The sequence below is a fragment of the Crinia signifera genome, chromosome 1, assembly GCF_055691185.1.
Source record: "Crinia signifera chromosome 1, ASM5569118v1, whole genome shotgun sequence".
In the NCBI taxonomy this organism is placed as follows: Eukaryota; Metazoa; Chordata; class Amphibia; order Anura; family Myobatrachidae; genus Crinia; species Crinia signifera.
The window spans coordinates 240,037,942-240,054,152 of NC_139217.1; the positions used below are offsets into that span (position 1 = coordinate 240,037,942).

General features: G+C 43.2%; 1 protein-coding gene across 4 annotated transcripts in view; it reads right to left on the reverse strand.

Moving 5' to 3' along the window:
* CRLF1 (cytokine receptor like factor 1) overlaps positions 1 to 16,211 on the reverse strand; it is a 106,979-nt gene that overhangs the window by 18,337 nt on the left and 72,431 nt on the right. For 2 of the 4 annotated variants that reach the window (XM_083158264.1, XM_083158261.1), the window contains exons 5-7: positions 7,760 to 7,917; positions 7,337 to 7,505; positions 3,475 to 3,657 (exon numbers count right to left, since the gene is read on the reverse strand). In XM_083158264.1, the coding sequence (XP_083014390.1) occupies positions 3,475 to 3,657; positions 7,337 to 7,505; positions 7,760 to 7,917 (510 nt within the window). The remainder of the gene's footprint in view (positions 1 to 3,474; positions 3,658 to 7,336; positions 7,506 to 7,759; positions 7,918 to 16,211) is intronic. The other 2 variants (XM_083158262.1, XM_083158263.1) reach the window with 1 other exon arrangement.

Genomic DNA, 16,211 nt, shown 5'->3' on the forward strand with positions numbered 1-16,211 from the left:
TCCCTAAAGTGTCTAGTTCTACAAAAAATTAAATGGTATCTCCTTTTTGATGGTAATAGGGAGAACAACTCGGGTGCATGGGATCCATTAAAATACTTTTCACATTTGACAGGAGATGATTTCCGTATACATGCTGGATGCTTGGTAAAGCAACCCCAATTATTTTACTTGCCATTGAAACAACTCTCTGAAGAGATTTATACCCGGCAGCAGAGCAGGAACCAAACCCTACTAGAACACCATAGGTGAGAACACTTTCAATAATACAAGAGTAAAACCTCACCAGAGTTCCCTTGCACATACCAGATGAATGTCATTTCCTCAAGAAAAACATACGCTGGTGAGCCTTCTTTATAGTAATGTTTGTGTGCATACTCCATATTTTGACATGTTTATGCCCAACAAGCCATTGCGGTGTCAGTGGTGGTTATTGCTACATCACTGCCTTGTATGGATACAGTATAAGGTTATTTTACTGTACTGTACCAATATTTGTAGTTATACTGTATAAACAGCCCTTCACATCTTCATGTTATGAGCACTTCCATCTATTCACAATTGAAATTGTAGATTGTGGGATGAGGGATGTGTAAGCATGGCAAAAGGGTACTTGCTAAAAACTAATGGCTAAAGGAACTTTCATGCCCAGGGGAAGGAGCAAGGCCAGTTGCCTCACAGTGCTACTATCCACGCCACCACCTGTTGCTTCTAATAACGAGGTGGTGAGGGAAGCTGAGCAAACCACTCTGTCCCAAGAAGGCCTGCAAAGGTTTATTTGGGCTCCCTTCCTTGACCTTGCTCATCCCCCTGTGCCTGTCAAGTGACAGGTCATTCTCCCATTAGGAAATAAACTTAACCATGGCAAAAGCACAATATGGCTGTGTTAACGATAAGACTGTGTTACCGATTATATGAAGAGTAATAAAGATGCATATGTGCCTATCAAGAGATAACAAAACCTGTGGATGCGAAAACCCGAACCAAGTTATGAAAAACTGATGATGATGATGATGATGATGATGATGATGATGATAATGATGGTGGCAACAAAAGTCTCTGTGGTTGGCTGATTGAGTCTGTAACTCTACTACTGCCTAAAGCTGCCCAAATAAACATAAAAACATCCTATACTTTTAGACTTTTTTGACAATCTCATAACTTGATTACAAGCTGGCCCACATTTGTTTGTTAGAGGGAAAGGCATCAGATGTCTGTATATTAAATTGCATTTAATGTATTCTTTCATTTTGGTGCTATGTCTATATGCAGTTATCTTTTAAATGTGTAAAGTAATGTACCCTTTACTGATTACATTCTCCATAAACTAATAATGTGTCATGCCATAGCACAGGCATATATACTATTGAGGTTCCCTTCTGTAACACAAGCAGATATTGATGAATCTTTGAAATTCTGAAGGGCCAAAGGAGTGCATGCAAGAAGTCACCAAGTCTACCCCTTTCCCATTCACCATAACAACCACCCCGGCTCAGGAGAAGGGGCTGCAGTACCGTTCAAATTCAAATAGGGGAACCACACTAACTACCATTCCAAAGTGACTTACTTGCAGTTGGTGCTTCTCCCCTATTGAAATTTTGAACATACAGAAGTGCTGGATTGGGCAGCAGGGAGGCGAGAGCAGGGGTGGAGGGCCAGGAGGAGACTCTAGGCTACACTAGGCTGAATGCACACAGTCTTACCCAGCTGGACAAGCTCCTCCAGGCTTGGATCCTCAGGCTGCTGTAAGCCACTATGAGTAATATGGGGGCAGAGGCAACGCCATGATTAGGGGGTTGCAGCCCGCATTCAGTTGTGTCACCCCTCAGTGCCACTACACCTACCGACATAGCATCCATACACACCCACAGACAGCATCCACTCACCTCCACTGGCCGCATATGTGCATTCACACAACCCGGCTACTGTGTCCACACCCTAACACCCCCTTCCACCCACTGATGTCTGCACTTGCACACTACAAACCCCCAACCCCACTGCTGACTGCACCCGCACACCCCCGTACCACCACCATTATGCTTGTCTATTTTCAGGAGTTAAGTATTCCACTCTCCTACCTACTGACACTGCCAGCTGAAGTGGAAGTGGCCCAAGCAGTAAGTCCTACTCGGGACATTCGACCTTATTCCGATCCTTTTAGTCCTCCGTGCATTTGCAATTTAAAAGTAATTAGAAGCCTTACTGTGGGGCACACTTTTTTTATGTCTATGGGGGTGGAGGTGCATTTTTAACTAATCACATTGGGAGAAAAATTGCCAAGAAGTTAACCTGCTCGTTATACCAAAATGCCAAACTTGGGATGACTTAATTAGGCTGTGGGACCTGTGCATATGATTTTGTAATTTTAAAGTATAATTTGAATTTTGTTATATTTATATCACTACTATTGTCATTACATTCAGTGATATACAGAAATTATTATTTACATAATAAGATGAGGACAAAAACATTACTAAGGTTTCCAAGTGATGTGATATGGGAAGAGGTCCATGGAGGGGGTGGTGGTGGGGGTGACACCATGAGATACTACACCTGGTGACACCAACCCTAGTGATGCCTCTGCTTCAGGTACTCTTCTGTGTTACCATGAATAGTAAAACAACCCATGCAAATGTTTCCAAATTGTAATAGATATTATAGTTTATCATATTGAATCCTTCTAAAATAAGTAGTTGTTAACCTCTATAAACAGTTGGTGAAAATTGTAATTTGATAACACAGTATATAGGGCCTGATTACTATACGGCTGTGCATGCGCAGAGTTCACATTGCGCAAAGTGAACTCTGCACATGCCCAGCAATTTTCAAATAAATATCTGTACGCATACGAGTTGCCGTTGGACTTTATAGGAAAGTGTTTAGTGCAAAAGCATGGTGTTTTCTAAGTGTGTTTGTCAAAACGCAAGCTTAAGCAAGCCATGGTGTTTTTGTGTGGGTCACTGATGTCAGCGATGACCACTTCCAGCTTGTGGGCCAGATGCACTAAGCTTCAAAAGTGATAAAATGGAGAGTGATAAACAACCAACTAATCATGCTCTACCTGAAACATTTCAAACACTGTCTGTGACACGACAGGTAGGAGCTGATTGGCTGGTTGTTTATTACTCTCCATTTTATCACTTTTGAAGCTTAGTGCATCTGGCCCTGTGTCTTTAGCTGATTAGTGGAAGCCTTAGACTTACTCAGATGGAAAATACTCCTTGATGTTGGCGACTTTTTGATCACAGGCAGCTGCTTTTTCTCAACTTAGCGATAAATGCTAAATTAGGCCAGTGGTTCTTTACCATATTATGTACTCATACATCAAATATAAATGTTTCTTTAATTATATTTAAATATAAGTGCATTTGGCCTTGCTATCACTATGTGATATTATAAATGACTTCCACCATGACTCCTAACCAGTATAACGTTGGGAGTAGTATGAAAGGTACAGAACAATAAAGTGTACCTTACCTACCTGGTTCCGCGTTTTGTGTGATTTCTGCAGCCACACCCGCCACTGGTCATAGAGCTTGATGCTAAGGTTAGAGCAGCCATACGCATGTTTCTTCACCCAGCCGAAGAACTGCTTCAACTCCCGTCGCAGTGTGGAATTCTGCTCCCCACTCTTTGGATCACATACACCTGTGACCCTCTCTAAACAGCAAACAAACATAACATTACTATTGAAACATATTCTATCGCTGCAATTCTTTACCAAACTGTTCACATAAGAGATCACCTACAGTACTTAAAGGTATCTTCACATTTACATGGCTTTAATTTACGTATTCTCATGCAACCTTTTTTGCCATGTTTTTCTGGCTTTGTTCTGTGCAATTAAGTGATGTATCTATAAAATGAGAGGATGTTTTATTGTTGCCAAGGGAAACAACCAGGTTGGACTGGCTATCTGCTGATGGCCTGATGGTCTATTCTGCCCTAAATGTGTGACCATGCAGTTCTGTTAGTCCATGTGGCTTACGGAAACACACTGCTCAGCCACCCCTACAGAGAAACAGGGCTGTGCTGCAGGGTCAAGTGGCAAGCGCCATGTGAGCCATGAGCATGCCCCCTTGTTTAGAGGCACAGTCCATTCCTACATATGATACAACACAGCTTTGTTGTGCTCTTTGCGGTGGATGCCGTGGTAGCTAGCAGACGGTTCTGTGCTGTGTAGAAGAACAATGAAATCCTTAACCTGATGCTAATGGAGCAGCAGAAATTACACAAAAGAAAATTAGTTATGATCATCTGAAAAAAAAATCTATGCTATAATTCATGTAGCTGAGGTACAGTCTAAGGTCAAGTATCTAAAGTAGGTTCAAAAGCAGAAGTTACAGAAGGAATCACCAGAGATACTGGAGGAACTATAAAAATACATATAACTCTTTCCAGAGATTTGAAAACTCCAATATTTGCTTCAGTTAGGACCAAAATGGACATTTTTATCTTCATCTGTTAAATCCCCAAGCTCACAGGTGATATTAACCTCTATTTTCTTAAGTGCTCCCATTGAAATATATGTCATTTGTATACGGATTCGAATAAAAATTTCTAAATATGTTTCACCATGTCTATTTGTTTTATTTGTGTTCAAAAACATTGTTTTTATAATTATGTCATCAACTAAATGTGAAGCATACCTAATAAAGATAGATAGATATCCACATTTTTATTTTTTTAAATAACTTGTCGCAGGACTTAGCAGAGCTGTTTTCTTCAAATCCTGTTTATATCCAGGATTATAAAAACCGGAAAATAATAACATGGAGATCAGTTAATAAATAAGAAACAGAGGACTGTTGAAATCTGCTGGCACCAGATAAGGTATAAAAACAAGAGGTATTTCCCCACTGGGAAATAATTTTGAAAACTGGCTTTTTCGCAAGAACACCAGGTGTCGGAGCATAGTTAAGACATTCCTGACAAGGATAAAGAGCAGTCTGTAGACTATTAAGTGTACAGCCAACTCTGAAACACCCTGTGTGCTCCAAATATCATCAGTGCTTGACAGTAAGGAAGATAAAATTATGCCATAAGACTAAAGTCAATGTTATTGTCAATGTGAAGACAGCTAGGCGGTAATCTAGCCACTAAAAAATGAGGAAAAACATAGGTCAAGACAATTGTGAAATTAAACATTACGCTGTTGGTTCAGTGTGACTGAGCTATGTTTAAAAATCACGTCCAAATCAGTCTTTCCACTAGATCAATGGGAAAATAATAAATGTGTGTGTGCCATTGACAAAATCTGTTTTCAATAGATCTTCCCAGAATGCTGAGAAAGAACCTGTTTGCCAATAATATTACCCTTTAATACTCAATGATAATGGTGGGATTTTGTTCAAATATTTTTAGTTTGATCTACAAAACAATAACTGGTAAAGCTTCCCAAGTGGCTTAGCAAGGGAAGCTAATGCACTTCTAGTTGCCACTGGCTGTGCATAAAATCTGATCTCATGTTCTGTAAGTGGAACGGAGACTGACATTCCTTTTATGGGAAGTAAAACCCGGCAACAAACAGTCTGGAATAATGGTCTGTGACAACTATTCCTGTAAAATATTGAAATCATTTCCACGAAAGGCATGTTAACATGCAGTTAAATTGTCTTTTTTTGCTTTTTTTATATATGGAAAGACATGCAATAAAATGTAAATAGTAGCAGCAGCCAGTAATTGACAAAAATAAGATAACAATTAAAATGTATTGTAGACGGAGCATTAAAAAATGATTTCCCTGTCTACAGTATGTGTAACTTCCAATAACATTTTAGTTGCACTTTAGATATGATTTTTTTTAAATATAAATTTTTTGAAGGTAAAAATATCTATAAGGAAAAAATATATATACATATTTTTTTAACTTCTATTTTATATGCTGAAAGTACATTGTTGCTAGAGACAGCTTCTATGAGGGATGCCCAATAAATAGGAGGCATTAATGTTATACCATTTGAAAAGATTATATTGTGATTTGCACTCTATAATGTTATAAAGCTATTTTATTCTTACACTTCTGTCTTGCTTTGCTAATGAGAAAAGAGTAAGAGTGGTATTCAAACCGGATCCCGACTGTTGGAACATCCCGACAGTAGGATATCCGGGCCGTTTTCGCTCAGGTCAATAGTTATTTGACAGGCAGAATTTAATGTTTTACCTATCGAAAAGTGGGTGTGTTGGCCAAAACGGCTGTGGATTGTCGAAAAACATCCGTGAATTTGTCAATCCACATCCGTTTCCAACAAAACAGGTCAGACTGGTTTAAAAGTCAGATCTGTTTTGTCCAATTCTGCCTTCAATGCTTTTGGAAACGGCAGTATTGAATAGGCGCCGGGTGCTATTTCCCCTGTTGGAAATAGGGCCCAGGTTTGAAAGGCGCTCCTATGTGTGGTTTGTTAATGTCAAGAAATTACCCTATATGAAAACAATATAGAACGCTTCTAAAAATGTGGTAAATTTTCTTAGAAAAGAATGGAAAAATGCAAGTACTAAAAAAAAGAGTAATACATGGTATAACAATGCATACTTGATCCATACAAGATAATGCTAAGAGCAATTTCAGGTTCCAGACTTTTATAAATTAATTCCGTATTTGTGTGTCATGAAACAATACACACATTAAGCAATACTCGTATATTTGTCACATGATGGTTGCATAAGCCTGTCGGGATTTTTTACACAAATATTGTAACATATTGGGTATTTAATAAAGGTTGATTTAATTGATTTTGATCAATTTCAGATTGATTAAAATTTTGCTTAATTGATGCTGAGCTTCCAGGGCAATTTACTAGCATTTAAAAGGAGTATTAGAATAAATGACCTGTTAATGTGTGTTTTAACCCTGAAAACCCCAAAAATTATTAAGATAGATTGTGTTTAATTTGAAACTGATAGAAATCTATTAACTTCAACCTTTGTTCATCTCTATTGAAGTTTTCCATTGCATTACCATGCCATGTATGAAATGTTCTAGCTTTGAGATGCATTTTCGGGAAAGGTTTTTGTAACTTCTTTTTCACAAATTATTTGACTATGTAACTATAAGATAAGTCTTATTGCTATAAATGTAAGACCCATGAATGTGGAATCATAACTTCACTTCAGGAATGTAATGTGTACTGTATATAAAGGGTTACCAGAATTATCAGAGATTATTAATAGGCTTATAAAATTATTGCCATATTCTCATAAAACAGATACTAACAATAGAGCAGCCTAGATGGTCCTGTAGGCTATTTATAGTTATAGTATGTTCTGATTTCTTTGTAAAAGGTAAAGAGTTGCCAATTACAATGCTACAACAATTAAATCCTTATAGAATTGGACTAACCACTCCTTGGAGTAGATGCCGCAGTTGGGTTGCTCCAGTCACTCCAGATGCCTGCTTTTTTAGATCCATAGATCCCAAATGGGTTACATCGAACCTGAACAAAGTAGACAGTTCCTGGTTTCAATCCAGCAAGTCGACAGGAAGTCTGGTTACCCACGTCATCAACTACCTGTGAAGTACAAATGCAATGTTCTGGGTAGTTTGTAACACACCTAACTATAAAGTATACATTATCTTTTATTTGATTATTTTTATGTTTATAACTGAAAAAAAGGGCAAATGGCACCCTAATCATTGGAATAATAGCTTCAGAATTGTGCTACTTTTGTTATGTAGCAAAAATATATGGTTGTGAAATAATACATTCCTAACCAATCAAAGCACTGTACAGTATATGCATTATTGTATGTATGGCATATGCACCTTCCATTCTGTACTGTCTTCTACTCTATATCGGATCTGGTATTTGGCTTGAAACAGAAAGTCTTTCAAAGCAGGAGGGGAGCTCCAGCGGACACTCAGTTGATCCTCCAAGTCCCCAACTCGACTCACATGGACATCGGAAGGAGGGTCTGTTGTAACTGCAAAAATGAGCAAGACAATATTAGAGGTTTACTTTAACAGCATACTTTACAAACAACACACTCACAGCAATCACATTTCTTTGTACCTAAAGAGCTTCTATAATGAAAGATATGAAAATTACAATGATTTGACCGTCTACATATTGTTATATCCTCCCCTATTCCCAGAATGGATACACAAGGGAAAAGGTAGAGCTAATGAATGAAATAGTAATAATAAAAAGGTGAATGGGAGCTATCTTGGTCTGGTCTTCGCCCACTGTTGTGATAATTCTGATTTCTCCAAATCACCATTTCCCTCCTATGACCACTACCTGCTCTCTTTATACTTATCACTCTATGTTTCTTCATCTCTACCTCCCTAGGATAACATCACTAAGCTTAAAATTGAGGCTACCTCCTAACGCTACCACTTCACTATTATACGTGTTCAACAAGTTTCTCTTCCCAATTCTCTCGCTCTCATGCACTGAAATAGCCACATTCCTATAAAATGACTCCCTTACTTCTGCTCTTTACTCAATGACTTCACTGACCACTAATTCACCAGATATCTACAAAACTGCTCACGTACTGCTAAACGACAGTGGAGGAGATCATACTCTAAGGCAGACTTCCTCCATTACAAACTTACTGTATGCTCTCATCCTGCCCTTTCCCTGGCTAAACAGTGATACTTCAAGAATCTCATCTTTGAGCCCCCAACACTTCTTTGCCACTGTCAGCTCCCTTATTAGCCCACCCCACCTCATCTTACCTCCTCATTTTCTGCTATTGGCGTTGACATTTACTTTACATCCAAAATTGACTCCATACGTCCACCACATCCCTTCAGATCATCAGCAACCAGCCTTACCACCCATCCCCATACCTCTTACCAACTCTGGCATCTTTCTGCCATGTATCTGTTGAGAAAGTTTTGGCCCTCATCTGTTCCTCCCGACCCCTCTACCTCCCCACTGCTACAGTACCACTCTGCTTCTACCTGATTCCAACTTTCCAACCGCCTTCCTCTCTTTCATCAGGCACTGTCCCTTCTGTCATAAAGCATGTAATCATCTAGCCTATTCTTAAAAAAACTTACTCTTAATCCAAACAGTCTCTCCAACTACTGGTCCATATTTCTGCTCCCTTTTGCATCTAAACTCTTTAAGCATATTGTCTACAAACGCCTTTCTGTATTTTTTTTCATCCCACTTACTGCTGACCCCATTTCAGTCTGGCTTCCTCTCCATTGAAACTGCCCCAACGAAACTGACAAAATGACCTCCAAAATGCTGCTAAGTCCAAGAGCCACTATCTTGTTTTCTTGTTTGTTTGCTTGTTTTCCATAATCTTTCTGTTACATTTGAAACTCCTTAACTGCTTCGAGCACAGTGCCTCGCTGCTCTCGACACACTATTTTATTTTCCCACCACGCCCTAGTGTATGATAGGACATGAAATACCGCCTGTCGGCACATGTCAGCTCAAAAAAACAGTAAATAAAATGTTGACCTTTCGACCTGTCGACCTAACCCATGTTGACCTAACGATGTGTCGACCTAAAACCATGTCGACATTGACACCTGTCAACCTTCACTCATCTTGACATAGACACCTGTCGCCCTTGCCACCTGTCGACCCAATGGTGTCGACCTAATGACTGTCGACCTAAGTGGTGTCGACAATACGACCATATCCCCTCAAATCTACCTTTACCCCACTCTCCACACTCGTATCTTCAACTGTTTTACTGCTACCTCTTCTTGGATGTCCAAGCATTTTCTTAAATTGAAAATGTCCAAGATTGAGCTCATCATCTTCTTACCTTTCTACAAAACCACAATTGAATTATGTATTGATGGTGCTACTATCCTTCCAAATGCGCTGTCTTAGAATAATCTGTAACTCTTCTCTTATCTACTCTCTAGTGATATCCAGACTCGACTACCATAAAATCCTCCTATCTGGCATTCCAGAAAAACACCTCTACAATCCAGTACTGCCACCGACTCGCAAAACATACTGTTTCCACCTTCTCTTTTTTAAAAGCCCTTAACTGGCTTCACTTCCCTTTCAGCATCCAATTCAAGCTTCTCACAATCACTCACAAAGCCCTCACCACTCTTCTTCCATTTACATTTATAACCATATCTCCCTTTTCACTAATGCATGCTGCCTACCCTGTCTGAATTAATTACTTCCTCCCACTCCTCCCTTAAGATTTTGCATACGCTGCTCTCTTTCACTCTTTCTTTAAGTTCCTACAAAACTTCAAATTAATTTTGAAGATCCGCTTCTTCACCAAACCCAGCCTAACCCATTGGTCCACGCTGTCTACCCCATATATGTCACCTCTGTCTGTATGCCTCTCCCCTTCAGACTGTAAGCTCTCAAAAGTAGGGCCCTCCTCCCTTATGTGATGTCCCTTCACTTATTTTAACTATCTTCTCCTTACTTAGATGGCACCAATTCCTTAAGATTTCCCTGATACTAATTTCAGTGTTGTTTTCGGATGCAGATATGTTTATATTATACCATGTACTTGTCCTATGTTGTCTGTAAGTCATTTGTTTCATATTTTGCCTATTTGTTTATGTACAGTACTCTGTAATTGGGTGCTGTGTATCTGTCACAAACCGCAGCAGATCTTACCATCTGAGACATCGGTCGTTACCTTCCCGATGGTCTGTGTTGCGTGGGAGGTCCGTTGCATGCCTGGCATCAGGTGTATGGGCGCCGCCATGACACCTGTGGTCAGCTGACTGCACTGACCAATTCCTCTAACCAGCAGCCTGACTCCTGAACCACACACCTGTGTCAGAATCAAGGTGTGTGCACTCATTCCCAGTCTTGATTAGTGCTGCGGCTTGCAGCCAATCATCAGCAGGCAAGGGGGATATAGTTCAGGCCTGAGGCCTGACTTCCTTGCCTTGAACAATTGCTTACCTGTTCCTCGTGTCAGAGAAGTTCCAAGGCTCCGAGATCTCCAGGCTCCCCTGTGTCTCTTTTCTCCAGTGTGCATCTGCAATACTTACCTGGTTCTCACCATCTCCAGAAGACTCCTGTGATTCCATCCCTGCAGTTGAGTAGCCGGTGTTCATTACAAACATCGTTTGGCTTTTCAGCATTCAGTGACTTTTCCACCTGGTCCTGTAAACTGCCGACAGGCTCTGTCGACTCCGGGGTTGACTACTCCCTGCTGCGCATATAGTGACTACACCATCTACGTCCTATACTTCCAGCAAGTACCCTGGGGCTCTCCCTCACCCGTCAACACCACGGTTGACACTACAAGTCGACACCTCCTGCAGTTCTCAGATTGCACAGCTACCTGTATCTCTTCAGTGCGATATCCCTAGCGGGCCTGTGTCCAGAGGACCAGGGCAGGGGGCCGCGACCTGCCTGTCAGACGCAGCGAAGTCCAAAGTTCCTTGCGGGACTCCCTGGTGAATACCGCTGGCAGGTTAGACTCCGCGCCCCTGTTCCTGGTCTCCGTCAACACTCTGGTTCACTGTGCTCTGCACCCCAGTGCATGTCCATACTTAAAGCACCAGCGTTCTGCTATCCAGCGCCCTCCACTGGCCCACCACGGTCACAACCGGGAACACAGAAAGCCCCAGTGCTGACAGTTTGTTCAAGGCCGATGGACTCGGTTCAAGACCCCAGTGTGGGACCAGCGGTCATCCAGAATGTTACCGCTCGGATAGAGACTCAAGAGGTCACTCAGCAGCGTGTGATAAAGTTCCTCCAAGAAGTATCCAATCGATTGGACACATTGCAGCAATCATTGCCGACTCCTGTGTCAACTGTTCAGGGGAACATTTCACAGCCTGCTTTTTCTTCTCGTCTTCAGCTACCAGTCCCTAACAAATATGATGGCGATCCAAAAAATTGCAGAGGGTTTATTAACCAGTGCCAGATCCAGTTCGAACTCTTGCCGCACAATTTCCCCACCGCCAGAATTAAGATCGCATACATTGTTTCATTGCTCACTGGCGCCGCCCTCAACTGGGTATCACCTCTGTGGGAGAGATCTGACCCTCTATTGTCAGATTACGACAAGTTCATTCAGACTTTTCGCCGTATATTCGATACACCAGGGCGTTCTATTTCAGCATCCACAGATATACTACGGGTCAAACAAGGATCCCGGTCCATGGGACAATATGTGATCCAGTTCCAGACTCTGGCATCTGAATTGAAGTGGAATAATGAAGCCCTGACAGCTGCGTTTTGGTTGGGAGTGTCTGATTGCATTAAAGACGAATTGGCAACCCGCGATCTTCCTGAATCCTTGGAAGACTTAGTTTCATTGTGTGTTAAGATTGATCTCCGCCTCAGAGAAAGAGGTCAGGAGAGAAAAAAGAAGTTAATTCCCAAGTTTACTCCCCGAGTACGTTCGGAGTCCCCAGTGCGTGAAGAACCAATGCAAATAGGTAGATCACGCTTAACTCCTGAGGAACGTTCCCGTCGGCAGCGCAATAAACTGTGTCTCTACTGTGCTGCTCCCAGTCACTTCATCAATGAGTGCCCCGAGCGGTCGGGAAACTCCAAAGCCTAACCTGTAACGGAGGAGTCAGGTTAGGTCGTGTCTCAAAGTCTCCTCCCTGTACCGACTTCGTCCTTCCAGTCTCCCTGGAGACCCCTGCTGGACCCAGATCAAGCTCCGCCCTGGTCGACTCCGGGTCAGCTGGTAATTTCATATCTCAACACCTTGTCACCAAGTTGCAAGTCCCAGTGGTGTCGTTACACCCTCATCTCTCTGTCACCGCAGTGGATGGCAGCAAGATTCCTGGCGGTGATGTTCATTTCCGTACCAAGCCTGTCCACCTGAAAGTGGGTACCCTGCATCAGGAACTGATTGAATTCCTTGTCATTCCCAAGGCGTCCTATGACATAGTGCTGGGCCTTCCGTGGTTGAAGCTTCACAACCCCAGCATCAATTGGTCGCTCCTGCAATTGGAACAATGGAGTCCCCATTGTCACCAGTACTGTATCAGTCCTGTCTTACCCATGCGCTCTGCCAATGCTACGTCCCTTCCCGGCCTGCCGGAGGTCTACAAAGATTTTAAGGATGTCTTCTGTGAACAGTCTGCCGACACACTGCCGCCCCACCGCAAGTGGGACTGTGCCATTGATCTTCTCCCAGGGAAGACCCCTCCTAAGGGGCGAACTTATCCGTTGTCGTTTCCTGAGACTCAAGCTATGTCTGCTTACATTCAGGAGAATTTACAAAAAGGGTTCATCCGTCCTTCAAAGTCTCCTGCTGGCGCAGGCTTCTTCTTCGTGAAGAAAAAAGATGGTGGTCTCCGGCCATGTATTGACTACAGGGGCTTGAATACCATCACAGTAAAAAACAGCTATCCCCTCCCGCTCATCACTGAGTTATTCGATCGGGTAAAGGGCGCCACGGTCTTTACCAAATTAGACCTCCGTGGAGCGTACAATCTGATACGAATCCGAGAAGGGGATGAGTGGAAGACGGCGTTTAATACAAGAGATGGCCACTACGAGTATTTAGTGATGCCCTTCGGTCTCTGCAATGCCCCAGCGGTCTTTCAACAATTCGTGAATGAGATCTTCCGAGACATGTTGTATGTGTGTCTAGTGGTCTACCTAGACGACATCTTAATCTTCTCCAAGGACCTACATTCCCATCGTTCCCAAGTTAAAGAGGTACTCACCCGTCTCCGACGAAATCAGCTCTATGGCAAAATCTCCAAGTGCACGTTCGAGGTACCCTCAGTCCCTTTCTTGGGGTACATAATTTCTGGCTCCAAGTTGAGCATGGATCCAGAGAAGTTGGAAGCCATAACTGGGTGGTCGCAACCCACTACGCTAAAAGCTGTACAGCGTTTTATTGGTTTCGCCAACTATTATCGAAAATTCATTCGAGGTTTCTCCACTCTGATCGCTCCAATCACTGCGCTCACCCGAAAGGGAGCCAATCCGTCCATCTGGCCTACTGAGGCTACATCTGCATTCCAGCTCTTGAAACAGTCCTTCATTTCCGCACCCATCTTGTCACAACCTGATATGGACCGACCATTCATCCTAGAGGTGGATGCCTCCAACATCGGTGTAGGTGCGGTACTGTCCCAGATGTTGGAGGATGGAAAACAGCACCCCTGTGGTTTCTTTTCCCGCAAGTTTCTGCCTGCCGAAAGAAATTATTCCATAGGTGATCAAGAGTTACTCGCTATAAAATTAGCTCTTGAGGAATGGAGATATCTTTTGGAAGGAGCTAAATTCCCAGTGACAATATTCACCGATCACAAGAACTTGTTGTATCTTCAATCTGCACAGTGCATAAATCCTCGTCAGGCCCGGTGGTCCTTATTCTTTTCCAGATTTTCCTTCAAGATTCTGTACCGTCCCGGTACCCAAAACGTTAAGGCGGATGCCTTATCTCGCTCCATGGAGCAAGATCCACCAGAGCCAGAGCATCATCCCATCATCGATCCCATCGCTTTTGCTCCTACGCAAGTTACTCCGGTACCTCCTCCTGGCAAAACCTTTGTACCCCCCGAGCTCCGCGAAAGACTGCTGTCCTGGGCTCATAAGTCATTATTCTCTGGACATCCTGGGGTACAGAGTACCCTTGAAATTCTTCAACGATCCTACTGGTGGCCACAAATCAGGAAAGAGGTCAAAGAATTTGTGGCATCATGTCCTGTCTGTGCACAACATAAGACACCTCGTCAGAGTCCTGCCGGCAAGCTCCATCCTTTGTCCATCCCGACGCGTCCGTGGACGCACATCTCCATGGACTTCATTTCCGAGTTACCCAAGTCCCAAGATTACAACACCATTTGGGTAGTGGTTGACCGATTCTCGAAAATGGCCCGGTTCATACCACTCTACGGGTTACCCTCTGCTCCCAGTCTGGCACAACTCTTTGTACAACATATTCTCAAGAGTCATGGCCTGCCAACGGAGATTGTCTCTGACCGGGGGGTGCAGTTTGTGGCACGCTTCTGGAGAGCATTATCATCTGCACTTCAAATAAAATTGAAGTTTTCATCAGCCTACCATCCGCAGTCTAACGGCCAGACTGAGAGAGTCAACCAAGACTTAGAAACTTTTCTGCGCCTGTACGTCTCATCTTCCCAGGATGATTGGGCCAAACTGCTTCCATGGGCAGAGTTCGCTCACAATTTCAGGTACCATTCTTCTACAGGTCATTCTCCTTTCTATGTCGTCTACGGCCAACATCCCAGGCCACCCAGTTTTGAGAACCTGCCAGTAACCGAAGTTCCAGCAGCCAATGCAGCCCTGAAACATTTTTCACAGATTTGGAGAGAAGTACATTCCAACCTGAAAAAAGCCTCTGTTCGTTATAAATTCTTCGCGGATCGTAAGAGACGTTCAATTCCTGAGATACGTCCTGGCGACAGAGTGTGGCTCTCCACAAAAAATCTTCGATTAAAGGTACCATCCATGAAATTTGCGCCCAGATTCATCGGCCCATACGTTATCCAGCAAAGACTCAATTCTGTGGCCTACAAATTAAAGTTGCCCAAGTCCCTACGTATTCCCAATTCCTTTCACGTCTCCCTGCTGCGTCCCCTGGTTGTAAACCGGTTCCAAACATCTTCTCCAGTGTTACCCAAGGTCCGGACTAGACGAGGAGTGGAGTTTGAAGTGGATAAAATCGTAGACTCCCGTCATAGATACGGACGCCTCCAGTATCTCATTGACTGGAAGGGATATGGTCCTGAGGAGAGGAGTTGGACCAATGCGGAAGATGTTCACGCCCCTCGATTGAGGGAGAAATTCCACAGGGAGAATCCTTCCAAGCCCAAAGGGTGTTCGGTGCCCACCCTAAAAGGAGGGGGTACTGTCACAAACCGCAGCAGATCTTACCATCTGAGACATCGGTCGTTACCTTCCCGATGGTCTGTGTTGCGTGGGAGGTCCGTTGCATGCCTGGCATCAGGTGTATGGGCGCCGCCATGACACCTGTGGTCAGCTGACTGCACTGACCAATTCCTCTAACCAGCAGCCTGACTCCTGAACCACACACCTGTGTCAGAATCAAGGTGTGTGCACTCATTCCCAGTCTTGATTAGTGCTGCGGCTTGCAGCCAATCATCAGCAGGCAAGGGGGATATAGTTCAGGCCTGAGGCCTGACTTCCTTGCCTTGAACAATTGCTTACCTGTTCCTCGTGTCAGAGAAGTTCCAAGGCTCCGAGATCTCCAGGCTCCCCTGTGTCTCTTTTCTCCAGTGTGCATCTGCAATACTTACCTGGTTCTCACCATCTCCAGAAGACTCCTGTGATTCCATCCCTGCAGTTGAGTAGCCG